This window comes from Corvus brachyrhynchos, unplaced genomic scaffold (assembly GCF_000691975.1).
Source record: "Corvus brachyrhynchos isolate BGI_N302 unplaced genomic scaffold, ASM69197v1 scaffold434, whole genome shotgun sequence".
NCBI lineage: Eukaryota > Metazoa > Chordata > Aves > Passeriformes > Corvidae > Corvus > Corvus brachyrhynchos.
Genome location: NW_008238372.1, coordinates 744,050 through 759,242, shown reverse-complemented (window position 1 = coordinate 759,242; position 15,193 = coordinate 744,050). Strand labels below are relative to the sequence as shown.

The 15,193-nt window shown below is 44.2% G+C and overlaps 1 protein-coding gene across 1 annotated transcript in view; it reads left to right on the top strand.

The window, feature by feature from the left end:
- Window positions 1-15,159, top strand: part of HLCS (holocarboxylase synthetase) — a 106,401-nt gene extending 91,242 nt beyond the window's left edge. The window contains exons 7-11 of the mRNA XM_008635289.2: window positions 1,791-1,858; window positions 2,937-3,097; window positions 6,202-6,316; window positions 10,369-10,582; window positions 11,275-15,159. Of these exons, the coding sequence (XP_008633511.2) occupies window positions 1,791-1,858; window positions 2,937-3,097; window positions 6,202-6,316; window positions 10,369-10,582; window positions 11,275-11,443 (727 nt within the window). The 3' untranslated portion in view covers window positions 11,444-15,159. The remainder of the gene's footprint in view (window positions 1-1,790; window positions 1,859-2,936; window positions 3,098-6,201; window positions 6,317-10,368; window positions 10,583-11,274) is intronic.
- Window positions 15,160-15,193: the final 34 nt, after the last annotated feature.

Sequence of the window (15,193 nt, the reverse complement as noted above, 5' to 3'; positions counted from 1 at the left end):
GGAGAGGAAATGGCCTCAAATGGCACCAGGGGAGCCGCAGGAGGGAGATTGGAAACAATTTTTCCCTGCCAGAGTGGTGAGGCCTTGGGATGAGCTGCCCAGGGAGTGCTGGAGTCACTGTCTCTGGGAGTGCTCAGGAGGAGTCTGGATGTGGCCCTTGGGGACAGGCTTTGGGGTGCTGCTGGTGCTGCTGGGGTGGCACTGGGTGATCCTGGAGGGCTCTGCCCACCTTGGTGATTCTGTGATTTAGTGATGAGAAGAGGTAAAATTTCCTGCTAAAGGTGGTGGATAGGTGTTCCTGGTCTCAGCTTGTTATCCACGGTGTGCAAAGGACACAATTATCAAGGTGTGTCTCATGGAAAGTGACTGGCAAAGAGATTTTCTGGCTGTTGGCCTTTGATGGCATCTCCCTGACTCAAGAATAATGTGGGAAAACTCCTGCTGGTTTGTGTGTCCCTGCCCATGGCAGGGGGTGGAACTGGATGATCTTCAAGGTCCCTTCCAACCCAAACCATCCCAGGATTCTGTGATTTGTCATTAGCAAAGGCTTTTGTGATCCAGACTTTGCCTGGGCCTCCTATAACCTGCAGTTCTGATCATCATGAAAGCGAGTCAGGCATTTGAAAGCTGCTCTGAAATCTCTGGGTTTCTTGCATTTTGGTGCTGACACAGTCCCAGGAATTGCTGATGTCCCATTTTTCAGCATGTGGGTGGATGTTTGCTCATCTTGTCACCAGCACAGACGTTGTGTCCGTGGGACACTCACAGCTGGTCCATGGCCTTCCTCGATTGCAGAGCTTGAAACGCCTCCCAAATCCATCTGAAATTCAGGGGAAATCATTTTCAATGGTACTTTTTTCTCTGATTTGGGCTGCTCTTACCCCCGAGACAAGATTGCTTTTATAGGAATGAACAACATCATGTTTGTGCCCGTGGGAGAAGCAGATTTGTGGGCTAGACATCACTTTTTGGGCTTACCTCACAGGCAGCATCTTGAATGTGTTTTATCTCTTAAACAACTGGTCCTGAAAACGTGAAATGGAGGAGGATCATGGTACAGTTCAGATCTGTTTTAAAGTGGCTTGAACAAAGTTCTCACAGTAGGGTTTTTTCTTCTTTTCTTTTTTTTTTTTTTTTAAGTGTAGCATTGACTCATTTGGTGGTGTTAAAGTGCACTTTCTACTTATCCCCAGAGGAAAGTTAGTATTCTTTTAAGTGAAACTATTTTAAAAGCAGAACACAAGCCTAAAATAAGCCAGTGTTCTCTAGAGCTCTCAGAAGGTGTAGATTTATTTACTGTAGTTAAATCATAATTAGTTCTCAGGGGATAGTGTATCTTTTAAACTGCTTTATTGCCACCATATTGGTTTTCTAAATAATCAGAAACTGCTGCTCTTATATTTTGTAGTATGAACAAAAATTCCCTGTAAGTAGAAACAAATGTTTAGAATTGCTGGTTGTCACTTGCTGAAGATGGGGACTCCAAAAAAAGGAGCACTTCAGGAAAAAGTGAAGAAATCCAAAACCTGTGTTATCAGCACTTAAATGAGCTATGGCTCTGACTTATTTCAGTCTAACAGATACAATAATGTTTTACATTATCATTTTTCAGTTAATCTTTTTTTAATATTTAATGGGTTTGGGTCAGGACTAAATGTTCACTGAAAAAATGGAGGTGCAACGTTAACATAAAATATTACCTGATATTTAAGCCTTGATTTTCATGAATGTAGCTTAGTGTTGCAGCTGATAAGCATGTGGGGTTTTTGGTTTTTTCCCCTAATTGGCAGGTTAATGTTCGAGTTGCCTGAGGAGATGGGTTTAATAGCAGTGGCTGTTCGACAAACACAAGGGAAAGGTGAGTAAATTTCCTTATTTTACTAATAAATGTGTATTGAAGTCACGAAATAGGACATTTTAAGATGCATTATGAGCATTTTTGATAATATAATCCATGGAATAAGCATGTCCTCTTCTCCTCCTGCTTAAACTGTGGATTCAAGCTCCAAACCCAAACGTTAACAAGAGACCAAAGTAAACATTTTCAGGATGTTTGGTGGCTTTTGCAGAAATGATTTAGTGGTCTCCTGGTTCCTGCCAAGAAAGTTTCACCAGTCACGAAAACTGCCATCACTACACTCCGTGTAACGCAAGTCAGAGCTCCAAATTAAAACTAAAACTGGGTTAACTGGAACAAGACTGGGGCTTGACTTGCTCTGAGATTGAGTCTGCAGGACCTGCCTGAGCAGATAAATGTAAGCAAGTCGTGTTTCTTGCCCAGAAAAATGCTGGCACTTCTTTGAAAGCCACATTTATTCTACTGGAAGAGCAGAGTGTGTGGCCCAAGAAGCTTTTCCGAGCACAAATCCATGAAAAGATGATCTCCTGGCTTTCAGTGCAGGATGGTTCAGAGTGTGGATGCATTTCTGGATGCACACAGAGCATCTTCACAAATGCTTCTCCACTTAACCAAGCAAGATCTTTTGAAATGTGTCTGTTAGCAGAGACCAGGAAAATCCTGGAAGCAGGGGATTTAGGACATGCTGGGAAATTGAGTAGCAGCTTGTACACTGGAATCACAGAATAGAATTACAGAATGGCCCAAGTGGAAGGGACCTTAAAGATCATTTTGTTCCACCCCCTGGTGCACCCTCCACAAAACCAGGTTGCTTGGAGCCCCATCCAACCTGGCCTTGAACACTTCCAGGCATGGGAATATTAAAAAACTTCCAGGTTTTTTGAAGAAAAAGCTTTGCACTTTAACCCTTTTCCTTTCAAACTTAGTTTGGAAACTTCATTAAAGGACTTCTGCTAGATTCTTGGATGGATACCTTTAAATCTTTCTCTTTAGTTGTTATTTACATTCACAAAGTGATCTCTTTTTATAAATATTCTTTTCTTGAGTTGAAGTTACCTTTTCTCCTCTCCCTGCCCAGGTCGTGGTGGAAATGTTTGGCTCAGTCCCGTGGGCTGTGCCCTGTCCACTCTGCACATCTCCATCCCTCTACATTCCAACCTAGGCCAGAGAATTCCTTTTATCCAACACCTGGTGTCCTTGGCAGTGGTAGAGGCAGTCAGGTCAATACCAGGATATGAGGTATGTCCTTCTAATTTATCTCAAAAATCCTGCTTCCATTTTCATTAAATTCAGATTTTAGCTGTGTCTTTTATTTGCAGAAGGCTGAATGCATAATGCAGCATTCAGCACCGAGATAGTGGTAAACTTCACCTTGCTAATGTTTGATTATTGATATGTTTGAAGAAATCTCATATCCATAAGTTGAATATTTTTTTACTGAGCTGATCAAGTGAACTGCACTCATAATCTTATGAAACTTAAGCCTCAATCCTTGGCAGTAAAGAAAAAGTCCATTTTGCTTGCCCAACAGCAGAGTTAATTTGTTTTGATTTTGAAGGAGAAGGAGGAGGAGGGAAAAATGAATAAAACTGACAAATCCCTTTCTGCTTTTTTGTTGGTGCTGTTTCAGTGGTCACTTTATCCCTTTTAAAGGATTTTTCCAACCCTTGTTTAAGGTTGAAAAACTGATTTCTAAAGCAAGAACTTAGGAGAATTGCTCTCGAGAGGGAATCAAGTGTCCTGTCATCAGTATTAAAATGAAGAACCAGTCTTCTTCATCACCTCATATATCTCCTTTTTAATGTTACCATTTCCTAATATTTGCTAACTATAAAACTTTGGTATTTTACAGAAGTAGTTAACTAAAGCATATGTTTCCTATATTACAGAAAATCAATGACTTATACACATTTACACATGAACTTTATTATAGTGGCACCCAGTAGCTTTGCTGGAGTTTAGGGTCTGTCAGCCTTTCTATTAAAACCTTCGAACTTCAGTGCTTCATAACCTGACTGTAAAACCAAAATGCTTCAGGCTACAATTTGCAATATAAAATATTTGGCTGGAGTGGATAATTTGACCACTTTAAAACGAAGGGACAAGAGTTAGTTTTATAAAATGCGGGGCTGACTGGGGAAAGGAGCTAATTTATGAATAGAGGTGGTTTTGCTTCTGTGTGCCTGCCCTGGTGTAGTGTGGCATTTTTTAATTTTATTCCATTCAGGAGGAAAAAGGTGAGTGAAGTACCAAATATTGTTGTAAAAAAACGTGGATCAATAATGTGTGTACTGCGCTGAGCTTTGGGAGAGTAAAGAGCTTTCTGTGACCGGGACAGATCTGCTGAGACTGAGGGGACATCAGCCCTTGGCAGGGGGGAAAACCAGAGTTAAAGGTCTGGATTCAAATATGTTACAGCAAGAAAATTCAAAAATTTATCAAAAACTTGGTGCTTAAATTTCCCCTTTAGACTCAAGTACTGCAGAGCTTTTCTTTATGTCCATGTCATGCCAACTGCAGCAGGCACAAACAGTGGGATAATCTACAGAGTCATGGAATCCTGGAATGGTTTGGGTTGGAAGGGACCTTAAAGATCATTCCAATCCCTGTGCTGGGCCCCAGGGCTGGGGCAGCTCTGCAGGTGGGCTCTCACCTGAGCACAGGGGCACAGGGGGAGAATTTTCTCTACCTCTTTGCCACACCAAAGGTGATACTGTCAACTGCTCCTCATAATGAGAATCCTCCTGAAGTGCTCCACCAATGCTACTGGAAACTGAACCCTGCTTGAGGAACCATGCAGGAACCAGCCAGGGAGACAGTGACATCCTGAATTTCAGAAAGGAAATTCAGCAGACAGGAGAAATCCCAGTTCACAACCACATAAATACTTCAGAAATGTCCTAAACCTCTCCCCGCTTTCAGAAACAAAAACTGTGCTGTGTGACAACATCCCAGCCCTGTAGAGCAGCTTTTGTTGAAACCACAGGGCTGGGCTGAACTTTGCACTGGCTACTTAAACACAAAAAGAAAGCAAATGTGCTTCCTGCAGTTTGAAACACTGCCCATGACTGCTGCATCCCTAGGGGCAAATTATGGGAGGTACTCCAGGACTGCAAGAGTCGCATTCCCTCCTATTGTAGAGGATGAAATCCCTTTACAGGATGTGTGAAAGCTGCACCTGGGTCCGTGTCTACTTTCCTGACAGATTTAAAAGCCAGGGAGGAATCCATGACACGTTCACTGACAGGAAATACTACCTGATTGTGCTATCAAAGCATTCTGAGAGAAAGTATCACCAACTCATATTCGTTATGGAAAAGAACTTGGCTCCTTGCGCTGGGGAAAGGTTTGTAAGAGACTCTGGAGACATGGGAGGTATGACAGAGTTAGATGGTGTTATCAGTGATAAAGGGGGAAACCCACACCTGTAAGACACCAGACAGTAGCTCTGTGACTGAAGTGACAACAAGCAGCCAGAACAACTGAGTCAGTTGGGTGTTCTCATGACTTGGCCACAGAGTGGATTCACCAGGTACCACCCAAAATATCACAAAATACGCTGGAAGTGCAGCGTGTTCTTCTCTTCCCTCACTAGAGAGAGATTCTGCTGTTCTCAGAATGGGAGAGCAAAGCATTCTCTTGATTTAAAGCCCATTTGCATCCTCAGCATTAACATCTGACAGTGGAACTTCCAACTGAGCCGTCAGATCTGCTCTGGGAGGACCAGAACAAAGGTCCTGCTTGCTGCTCGTTCAGCAGAGTCAGTAATTGTGTCAATCCTAAAAACAAGGACTGACTGATGAGCTGAGACAGGAAGGACATGGACCCTTGGAAGCCAGTCCAGAGGAGGCACCAGGATGAGCAGAGGGATGGAGCAGCTCTGCTGGGAGGAAAGGCTGCGAGAGCTGGGATTGTTCAGCCTGGAGAGGAGAAGCTTTGGGCTGAGCTCAGTGTGGCCTTGCAGGGCCTGAAGGAGCTGCAGGAAAGCTGGAGAGAGACAATTCCCAAGGCATGGAGGGCCAGGAGCCAGGGAATGGCTTCCCAGTGCCAGAGGGCAGGGCTGGATGGGAGATTGGGCAGGAATTGTTCCCTGGCAGGGTGGGCAGGCCCTGGCACAGGGTGCCCAGAGCAGCTGGGGCTGCCCCTGGATCCCTGGCAGTGCCCAAGGCCAGGCTGGACATTGGGGCTGGGAGCAGCCTGGGACAGTGGGAGGTGTCCCTGCCATGGCAGGGGTAGGATGGGCTGATCTTTAAGGTCTCTTCCAACCCAAACCATTCCAGGATTCTCTACAGAGTGATGAATGAGCCATAAATGTGTCTAAATGTCTGGTTTTGTTTCTTCAGGACATTGAGCTGCGAGTTAAGTGGCCAAATGATATTTACTACAGTGATCTGATGAAGCTCGGTGGAGTTCTGGTCAACTCAACACTCGTTGAAACAACGTTTCATATTCTCATTGGTAAATGTCTATTTTGAAGCTTTTCTGTGCTGCTTTTTTTGCTGAGGGATTTTGTTATCAATGTCTGTGTCAGTAAAAATGGCAACGACGAGAACAGATAATGACAGCGGGCATAAGGAAATAAAGCACAACCTTAAATCCAGAGGAAGCACAAAGAGTAAATGTTTTCGTTCTTCTTAATAATTCCATATGCTTGACAAGGAAAACACAAATGCAAGCATCTGGATTGGTGTACTAGAGTTCAAAGAAAGAGCATTACATGGGAGAGGGAAATTGTCCTCCTTGATTTATGGCAAAACCAATGGAATAGACTGAAAATTCCATCCTTTTTTTCCTATTTATATGTTTTTTGTACCATGAGAAATAGTTAAATGAAGAACATGCCTTTTAAATCAGAAGAGGAAGAGCTACATACACAGAGCAATGTCTTAATTTTTAAATTATTGAGATGTTTGTATCATCTCTAGTCTGATAATCATCCTGGTATTTGATAAGGAAGTTTTTCCCCTAACCAACAGCATCCCAGATCTGCTTAGAAACCTGCCAGAGTCTGGTTCCAAAAGTAATTGTCTCTGCTGTGTCTAAAAAACTGAAAGAAAATTCCTTAGCAAGTGTAAAAGGTTAAAGAAAAAGATGACAACGTTTGATCGATATTTGAATGTAGCACAAGTAAAGCATCTTGCAAAGATGGAGTGGTCATGATGTTGTTTCTGTCAAAGTTCTGTGTTTTTAGAGGTGCAAACAAGCAAAAGAGTTGAAAAAATCACCTTCTCCTGTGAGACATGCCCAGACATGACATTTTCTGTTCAATTTATATCTTCATTTTGTAAGTAATCTGCATCAACAAAATGGAAATTGCGCCGAAATTTAAGAAGTCTCTCTGTACCCCGCCGTGTAGCCCTGGGAGAGGGGCCCTGAGGGCACAGACACGGGGTTTCCCTGCCCCTGCTCAGCCTCGTTCCCCCTACAGTTTCCCTTTCCTAATCCCACCTTTCCCTTTTACCCTATGTCCTATTACCCCCAGTGTATTCCCAATCCGTTTTTTCATCCATGGTTTCCCTCACAAAACCATGCTTTTGCCAATTGTTTCCCCAAAAATCCCTTTCCAATGCCGAGTGGGGGATGAAAAGGGGGAGGGAAGAAGTTAAACCCTCTCCTGCCTCAGTTTCCCCACAAAGCATGCTCAGAGAGTCCTGTCTCCCTTCTGTCAGCCCTAAGATGTTCCACAGAATCTGATTGGACATTTAAAGACTCAGGAGGGTGGCTTGTTTTGTTTTGAAACTGTTCTTGTTATGTTTATCCAGTTGTTTTCATTCTCCTTTTATTAAAATAAAACGGGTGAGGTGTTGGGGTCCCTCCCCTGCCGTGTAGCCCTGGGAGAGGGGCCCTGAGGGCACAGACACGGGGCTTCCCTGTCCCTGCTCAGCCTCGTTCCCATGGGTTGGTTTGTGTTCCCTGCGCGGGCAGAAGGACCCTTGGTCCGTGACTGGAACAGTTCCTCGGCAGAGCTCCGGCCATGCGACTGGAGAAATAAACATCTCTGAAACAGCTATCAAGAATCTGTCTGTCCATATATATTTCCTTTCCACGGGACTCCTGGTTTGATATATGCGTGTTGCAGGATCCCCACTGCAACAATTTAAGAAGTCTCTCTGTACCCCATCAACCATTTACAGCTTCCATGTTTTTCTACAGCCTGGTTAACGCAAGGAAAGCAGAAACAGACCCAAAATAGTTCATTGTATCAAGTATCTCTTAAGCACTTTCCATGTTTGGTTTGGACCTTGTATTTCTTACCCTAAACACCAAAACATTCCAGTTCAAATGGAGACTTTCTGTATCCATTCTCTCTGATATCCACAGGAGTGGTAGGTCTGAGGTATACATAAATGTCCATTTCCATCAGTCTGTTTTCACCTGGGAGCTTTTAAAATTGAAACCTCCTTGTTCCATATGAATCCAAGGATCTTTTCCATCATTCCAGTGATGTATTTCATTGGGAATACTAGAGGGGACTCAGGACAAGTTTTTGTATGAATAGGAGTGCTGGCATTCAGCTTCCCCAGCAGGAAAGGTGTGCCAGACCCATCACACCTTTTCTACAGCCGTGCAGGATCCTTAGCTAGACACAATCCCAGAATCCCTGAGGTTGGAAAAGCCCTCCCAGCTCATCCAGGCCCAGCTGTGCCCCATGCCCACCTTGTCCCCAGCCCAGAGCACCGAGTGCCATGTCCAATCTCCCATAAATGAGGATAATGATGAAAATCAAAGATCATCTCTGTGGCTTCACTGCTCCAAGAAGGACCTCAGGAGAGTAAGATCAAAGACAAACGTGCAGATGACACGCTCCATGCCAAGACTTTTAAACACGGTTTTAAAAAAGCCCAACCAAAGAACCTTTTTTTTCAACCTGAAATTTCAAATTCAAGAACTTTACGGTGTTGGGACTTTTGGAAGAGGAGTTCTGAGAAGAATATACACCATTAATGTGAGGGCCAGACTCGGAACAGGCGGAGGAGCCAAGCACCAGTGGAATGCAGGGGACAGCCAGCGAGCGTGACCTGCGAACGCTCCTCTGCCTCTGCTCAGGCACGCCCGGATCCTCATGGATCCACCACTGGAACATCCATCAGCCACATCAGCACTGCAGGGGCGCTGCTGAATGCTCAGTTCTCACATGGACACTGCAGAGATGCCCCCAGAGCCCCGAGCACCTCATGTTTCTCAAATTCCCCGGCTGCCTTTTCCTCACTGTGTTCACTCCCAGGTTTTGTGCCTCAGCAGAGCTCCTGGTCTAAGGGTGTGTGTTGTGTCCCAGTTTTTGGATTGCTGAGCGGTGATCCTGAGGCTGCTGATGGACCCCAAGGCCCTGTGACCCCCTGCCAGGACCAATCACAGCTTAATGGCCAGGGTGTCTCTCTTCTCTTGTGCTGTACTGGAGTGCAAAAGGCTGGGTTGGGATTTGCTGGCACAGCTCGTTGGATTTTCCAGTTCATTTTCCTTTATCTCTTTCCAGTAACCCATTTCAGCTCATTTCCACAGGACTGGTGTGTTGGGATCACTGGGCCTTGTTTGTGTGCACTCTCTGACTTGTTAAAAATCAAAAACTCCTTTTCACTGAAGAGATCCTTCTCCTCAAAGTTAATATAAATTACCTCCATATATGAATTATTAATAGCAAGTTTACAAAACAAGGCACTGCACCTCCTTGCAGATGGAGCTGCATCGTGTCCAAACCTGATTGACAGACAGGGAGGTTTTATCCCAAATGTCTGAGGAAAGAAAAAAACCCCAAATTATTAGGAGAAAAAAAATAAACAGGTAATACAATATATTTCTTTACATCCCTCGAAGCCTGTTCCAGCAGGCTGCAGAAAAGGCCCCAGGAGCCATATTTAAATGAGGGAGGCATTCTGCCAACATTATTCCAGCTGGAGAAATCTCAGTGAGAGGCTTGAGGCTTCTAAAGGATATGCTGTGGTGAGATAGATTAGGCAAACTGGAGTCTCACAAAGTTAAAGTCAAATCTTCTGGGCTTTGCAGAGCAAGCCAAACAAGGCTTAACAGCTGAGAGAAAAGGCTGGATTTTTGGAAAGGGCACTCAGCTCACTGCAGTAAACGGAAAGGGCTCTGAGCTAAATGTTAGACTGGAAGATAAAACTCCATCTTACAGTACGATCAGTTGTTCTGTGAGTGGGCTGAGGACATGCCAGCTTCCAGGGAGTAAAAGAATGTCTCACTTGGATGGTTTTGGAACCAAGGTGCAGGTTATCCTCTTCCCAACCCTCTCTGATGGGGTGGGGTGTGGTTGAAAGGCTGTCCTGGATTTGCTTCTGTAAATCTGAGGAGGCATTTTGAGGGCAAGGAGCAAAATGTGAACTGAGAACTGTAATTACAGGAGTAAGAAGATTCAAAGGTGTAAGAGACTGAATTAAAGCAGCTCTGAAAGCCGTCCTGAGGGATTATGTATGGAGCAGGTGAATCAAGTGCTGGCTGTGGTGGTAACAAAGAGTTTGTCTCTTTGATTGTGTCCTTCTCTTTGTCTTCTCCAGGCTTTGGCTTTAATGTGAATAACAGCAACCCCACCATCTGCATCAATGATCTCATTGCAAAGTTTAACAAGGAAGAGGGGACAGAGCTGAAGCCTCTGAGTGCAGACTGTCTCATTGCAAGGACTGTGACTGTGCTGGAGAGGCTCATAGAGATTTTTCAGGAGAAGGGGCCCAATGGAGTTCTTCCCCAGTACTACAAGTATTGGATACACAGGTAAGAATTATGTTCTTCTCAAACTTTCTTTTAATAATTGGTAGAAGAACTCCCGAATATTTTGTCTTTTTTCCCACTAATTTCCCTTTAATACGGGTGAATAATTAAAATACACTCCCAAGCAGGATGCACATTTTTAAGGGACAATTAAAGTAGCACATACCAAAATCAGTGGACTAGCATGAGTTAAAGAAAGCTTCCAGGTATTTTACATCTATCATCTCCAAACAGAGGGAATTGGGAATGATTTGGTTTGAGTTGGATGAAGCTGCTGTACTTTTAGGGGGAAGAAAAAAGGACTATTTGGATTTACTCCAACTCCATTCGTTCCACAAAAGGAAATCAAAGCAGGTAGAAACTGCTGCTGAAAGTCATTCTGTGTGAGGAGCCAGTGAGGTGGGGAATCAAATACTCTGTTAGAGGGTGAAGCCTTTCCCATGAGGGTGGCAAGGCCCTGGCACAGAGCAGCTGTGGCTGCCCCTGGATCCCTGAAGTGCCCAAGGCCAGGTTGGACAAGGCTTGAAGCAACCTGGGATAGAGGAAGGTGTCGGGGATGGAATGGGAGGATCTTTAAGTTCCTTCCAACTCAAACCAGTCTGGGATTCATTCAGTGATTCTGCTGAGTCCTCTGAGGTGTTCTGAAGTGCTGGGTGTCCACGCAGGAGCTGCTGACAGAACTCTCTCCGTTGCAGCGGGAAGCAGGTCCGTCTCCGCGGTGAGGAGGGCCCGCTTGCCTGGATCGTTGGGATAGATGACTATGGATACCTCCAGGTGCACGAGGAGGGCAAGGGCGTCGAGTCTGTGCACCCAGATGGCAACTCCTTTGACATGCTGAGGAACCTCATTGTCCCCAAGCACTGACAGCCCTCAGGGAGCTCTTTAGTACTGGGCACCGTCACCTAAACCTGTGCAAGGTGGGAAGGGTCACTGAAAGTTTCATTTTTTCCTTCTGATTTTCTGCTGTCTCTGTGTTTGCCATGGATAACTTCAGCATGAAAAGAGGTTGTGGTCTCGTAGCTAAAGGCCTTTGTTCTTTTATTAACCTTAAAGCACACCTATGTTGGCATTCTTTGTAAGGATCTTTGAGAGGAGTCTGACTGCAAAGGAGTATTTGTAGTGAACAGAACTTTCTCTTCATTTACACCCTGTAAATGGAGAGACAGAAGTGGATAAATATTTCCTTTTTTTTTTGTTTCTGTGGTTTTATGATACTTTAGCACAATGCAGGACAATATTTACTTTTTCACTTCGGATTTTTTTTTAACTGAATCCTGCTTTTTGTGTTGTCTGCACTAAAACCAGCTGGAACATCACATACTCCTGAATTGCTGGGATCACCACTGTGCTTAACTCCAGGTCTAAGTGAAGATCCTTGCTGATTTGGTTCTTCTCTCTGTAGACCTCTACAATAATTTACCAACCTGTGCTTTGATCTCAGGTCTGCAACTCTTAATGGCTGCCTTGAGTTTTTGGGAGAGTGTTCCATCAGCACTTAGGAGCTTGGTTATCCAAGTGACTTGCTCTCCTTCGGCAGTTGGATCTGAGTAAATCATCTCACCTGTCCTTTAAATCATGGTTTTCCACGAGGTTTCAGCCCCTGGAAGAAAAACCCACTGGAGCAGTGTCACACCCAAGTTATTGCAGAATCCCATTATCAGGGGAGGGAACCTCTAATTAATTTAGAATTTAGTGGTAATTATATTATGATCTCAATGAAGTTAAGTGAATGAATAAATAAAGAGAATAAATGAAATTCCCTGCTGCAAACAAGTACTCCAGTGAAAAAGAGAAATCCCACCGTTCCCCCGTGTCCAAATTCTCTTCCATAGTTCTGTTGTCACCCCCTTTCCCAAGCCGCTGTCTGGATTTGCTGCTAAGCACTAAAAGCAAGAGCTTTAACACCTGCTGACTTGAAAGCAGCTCATTTTGGGGCTGCCTGCACATTTCCAGGTGGGGGAACAGCCTGGGAATTCTGGAGCAGCCACGTGGGAGCTCCGGTGCCTCGGTGGGGTTTTCTCCCAAGGAGACTTGGCCACCACAGCTCCCCAGACAATTCTGTGCTAAGCAGGTTTGTCCCAGGTGTGATGTGGCTGCCTTCATTTCTTTTTTTTCATGGAGAATCAGCCAAATTGATTTCCAGAGAGGAAACTACTGTCTGCCAGCCAGAAATGGGGTTTTTAGGTTAAAGTTCACCTCATAAACAATCCAAACATTTTAGGTTGTTTCAGCTACAAAGCCCAGAAGTCTTAAAAGAAGGAAACTTGTCTGTAATGGCAATTTTGACCAATCCTCACTTATTAGGGTTTAGGTGGTTTGGCAGCAAGAGTAGAAATTAAGTTGTCCCTGTTACATTTAGGGTTTCATGCTCCGTCTCACAGATTTGTCCTGATTGTCCATACCCTGCTGGGGTTTTTTTCTCCCGTGATCCAAATCATGTGAAGCTGCACACCAGCATCTCCTAGAACTGCACAGCCAGCTGTTAATTGCCATAATTAAATTTATACACCAACGTTGGCTTTTTTCACACCAGATGCTTTCAAAACTGCTTCGGGCTGAGAACGTTTGGCAGCTACCTTTGATTTCAGAATTCAATATCGATGCATGTTGTAATCAACTGAAACTCCAGCCTGGCTTAACAAAGCTTCAATAAAGAGAAGAACCCATATATTTATATATAGATCTATAAAAAATGGGTGTGCACGTGCACACTCACATCTTCCTGGTGCATCCTCACTTATTTTCTGCCTTTTCCTTCACGAGCAGCCTGTGCTGCTGCAGGACAGCTGAGGACAGCAGAGCTCTGGTGCCGCTTTTCCAACCACAGAGTGCTACAAAACTTCACCTTAACCCAGAATTTGTAGCTAAAACTGTCTCAGCTTTAGGATTTGCCTGGAGGGATTGAACAACCAGGTCATGCCTCAGGCTGGGACTTGAGTGGCTTCTTTAAAACACATCCTCCCTTCACCAGGGACAAAGACAAAGATGGGGAAAAGGATAAAACATGGGAATTTCAGAAGGGCAGAATGGACTTGCAAAGCTTCAGTGGCTGAGCAGCAGCAGAGGGATTTTTTAATAGCAAAATGCTGCCACATTTCCTGGTTGCTGTTGTTTAGGATTCCTTTGTAGCTGCCTTAATGATGAGCTGGTTCTGTTCTCACCTGGAGTTGTCAGGTTATTCCCAAAATTTTTGCACTGGGGAGAAATTTAGCGTGGAATTTCCTTCCCACAAGGGAGAACTCCCCAAACCTGCATGTGCCAGAGCACAGGGGGTGCTGTGGGAACCACTTTGCCTTTTCAGTGGCCTCTTCTGCTGTCTCAGGCTTCCAGCCTGGGTTTGGAGGAAGGGTTTGTTGCTTTCCCTTTGGAAGAACCAAAGACAAGGAGAATTCCCATGGGACAAAGAGCAGCTGGATAAAGTCCTTGTGGATGAGTCCTTGGAGAAGCCCCTGACCTCTGTCAGGTAGATGGGAAGCACAGGAGTCTCACTCTTCCTCTGCCAAACTCGGCACGCCCACAAAGCCACAACATTTTTGCAGGAAAATCCTTGTTTTTCTTGTTCTTTATGTGTGACAGACAAATGTGGTGTGGGGTGTCCCTGGATGTGGGGATGGAGAGATCCAGACAACTCCAGGCCCGGGAATAATGCACTGAAAATGTTTCATTTCATTCAGCTGTCTGGATTAGTAAAACACCTCTTCCATTGTGAGGCTGAGGTCATATCTTAAACTATTTTCTTGATGAAGTGCTTTCAAAAAACCCATTTATTACGCTGTCCATATTTCTGTGACTTCATTTTTTTCCTGCTGGCCTCTGCTAGAACATTTCTCATGGTGAAAACATTTGTGGGGGTTGTTTATTGATAGGAAAACCTCTGGGTGTGTTGGCACGTGTGCGTGTTCGGGGTGGGTCGTGCCCAGTCAGCAACAAAGCTGCTTCCAAAGATTTGAAAAAGTAATAATGTACTTCACATTTCAGAGCTCAGGCAGCACATCTCGCTTCTAGTAAAGGTTTTATAAGACTTCAGAGGGTTTGTTTTTTTTAAATATATCCAGCAAAATAAGGGCTATTACCTGGAAATAATATTAAAGCGTTTAATTCTTTCTGCTGCTGCTTCACTGGACAAAAATTCATTTCTCCACTTTCTCTGATTCAGCTGCATCAGCAGCCTAAAAAAAAATTACTTTTTGCAACTCCTTGGGAGCTCTCTCTAATCAAAATATCTGTCATGGGCAAGATTTGTGCTGCTTCCTGGGGGTGACTTGGTTTGATAAGAGCATTTGCATGTGTAAGTGGTGCTGGGAATGCACTGCCTTGGTCAGACACCAAAGAAATTAAATCTGGGCCCAGGAAAGAGCAGAGGTCAAAAAATGATGGAGAAAAGAGAACTGCAGGGAAGAATTGTCAAGTATTGAGTATCTCATTAGTGATTCTGTGTTATTTGCATCCTCCAAGTGTCTTCATTTAAAAGGCAACGTGGCAAAAATACAATAAATTGAGAAAAAAATCTGTGTGTTTTCTAGGTCATTAATTGTCAATTATGGAACACGGGACTGCTGAAATAAATTTTCAAATCTGAACCATTGCCCTTTGTGAAATGCTTTGTTTTGTAGT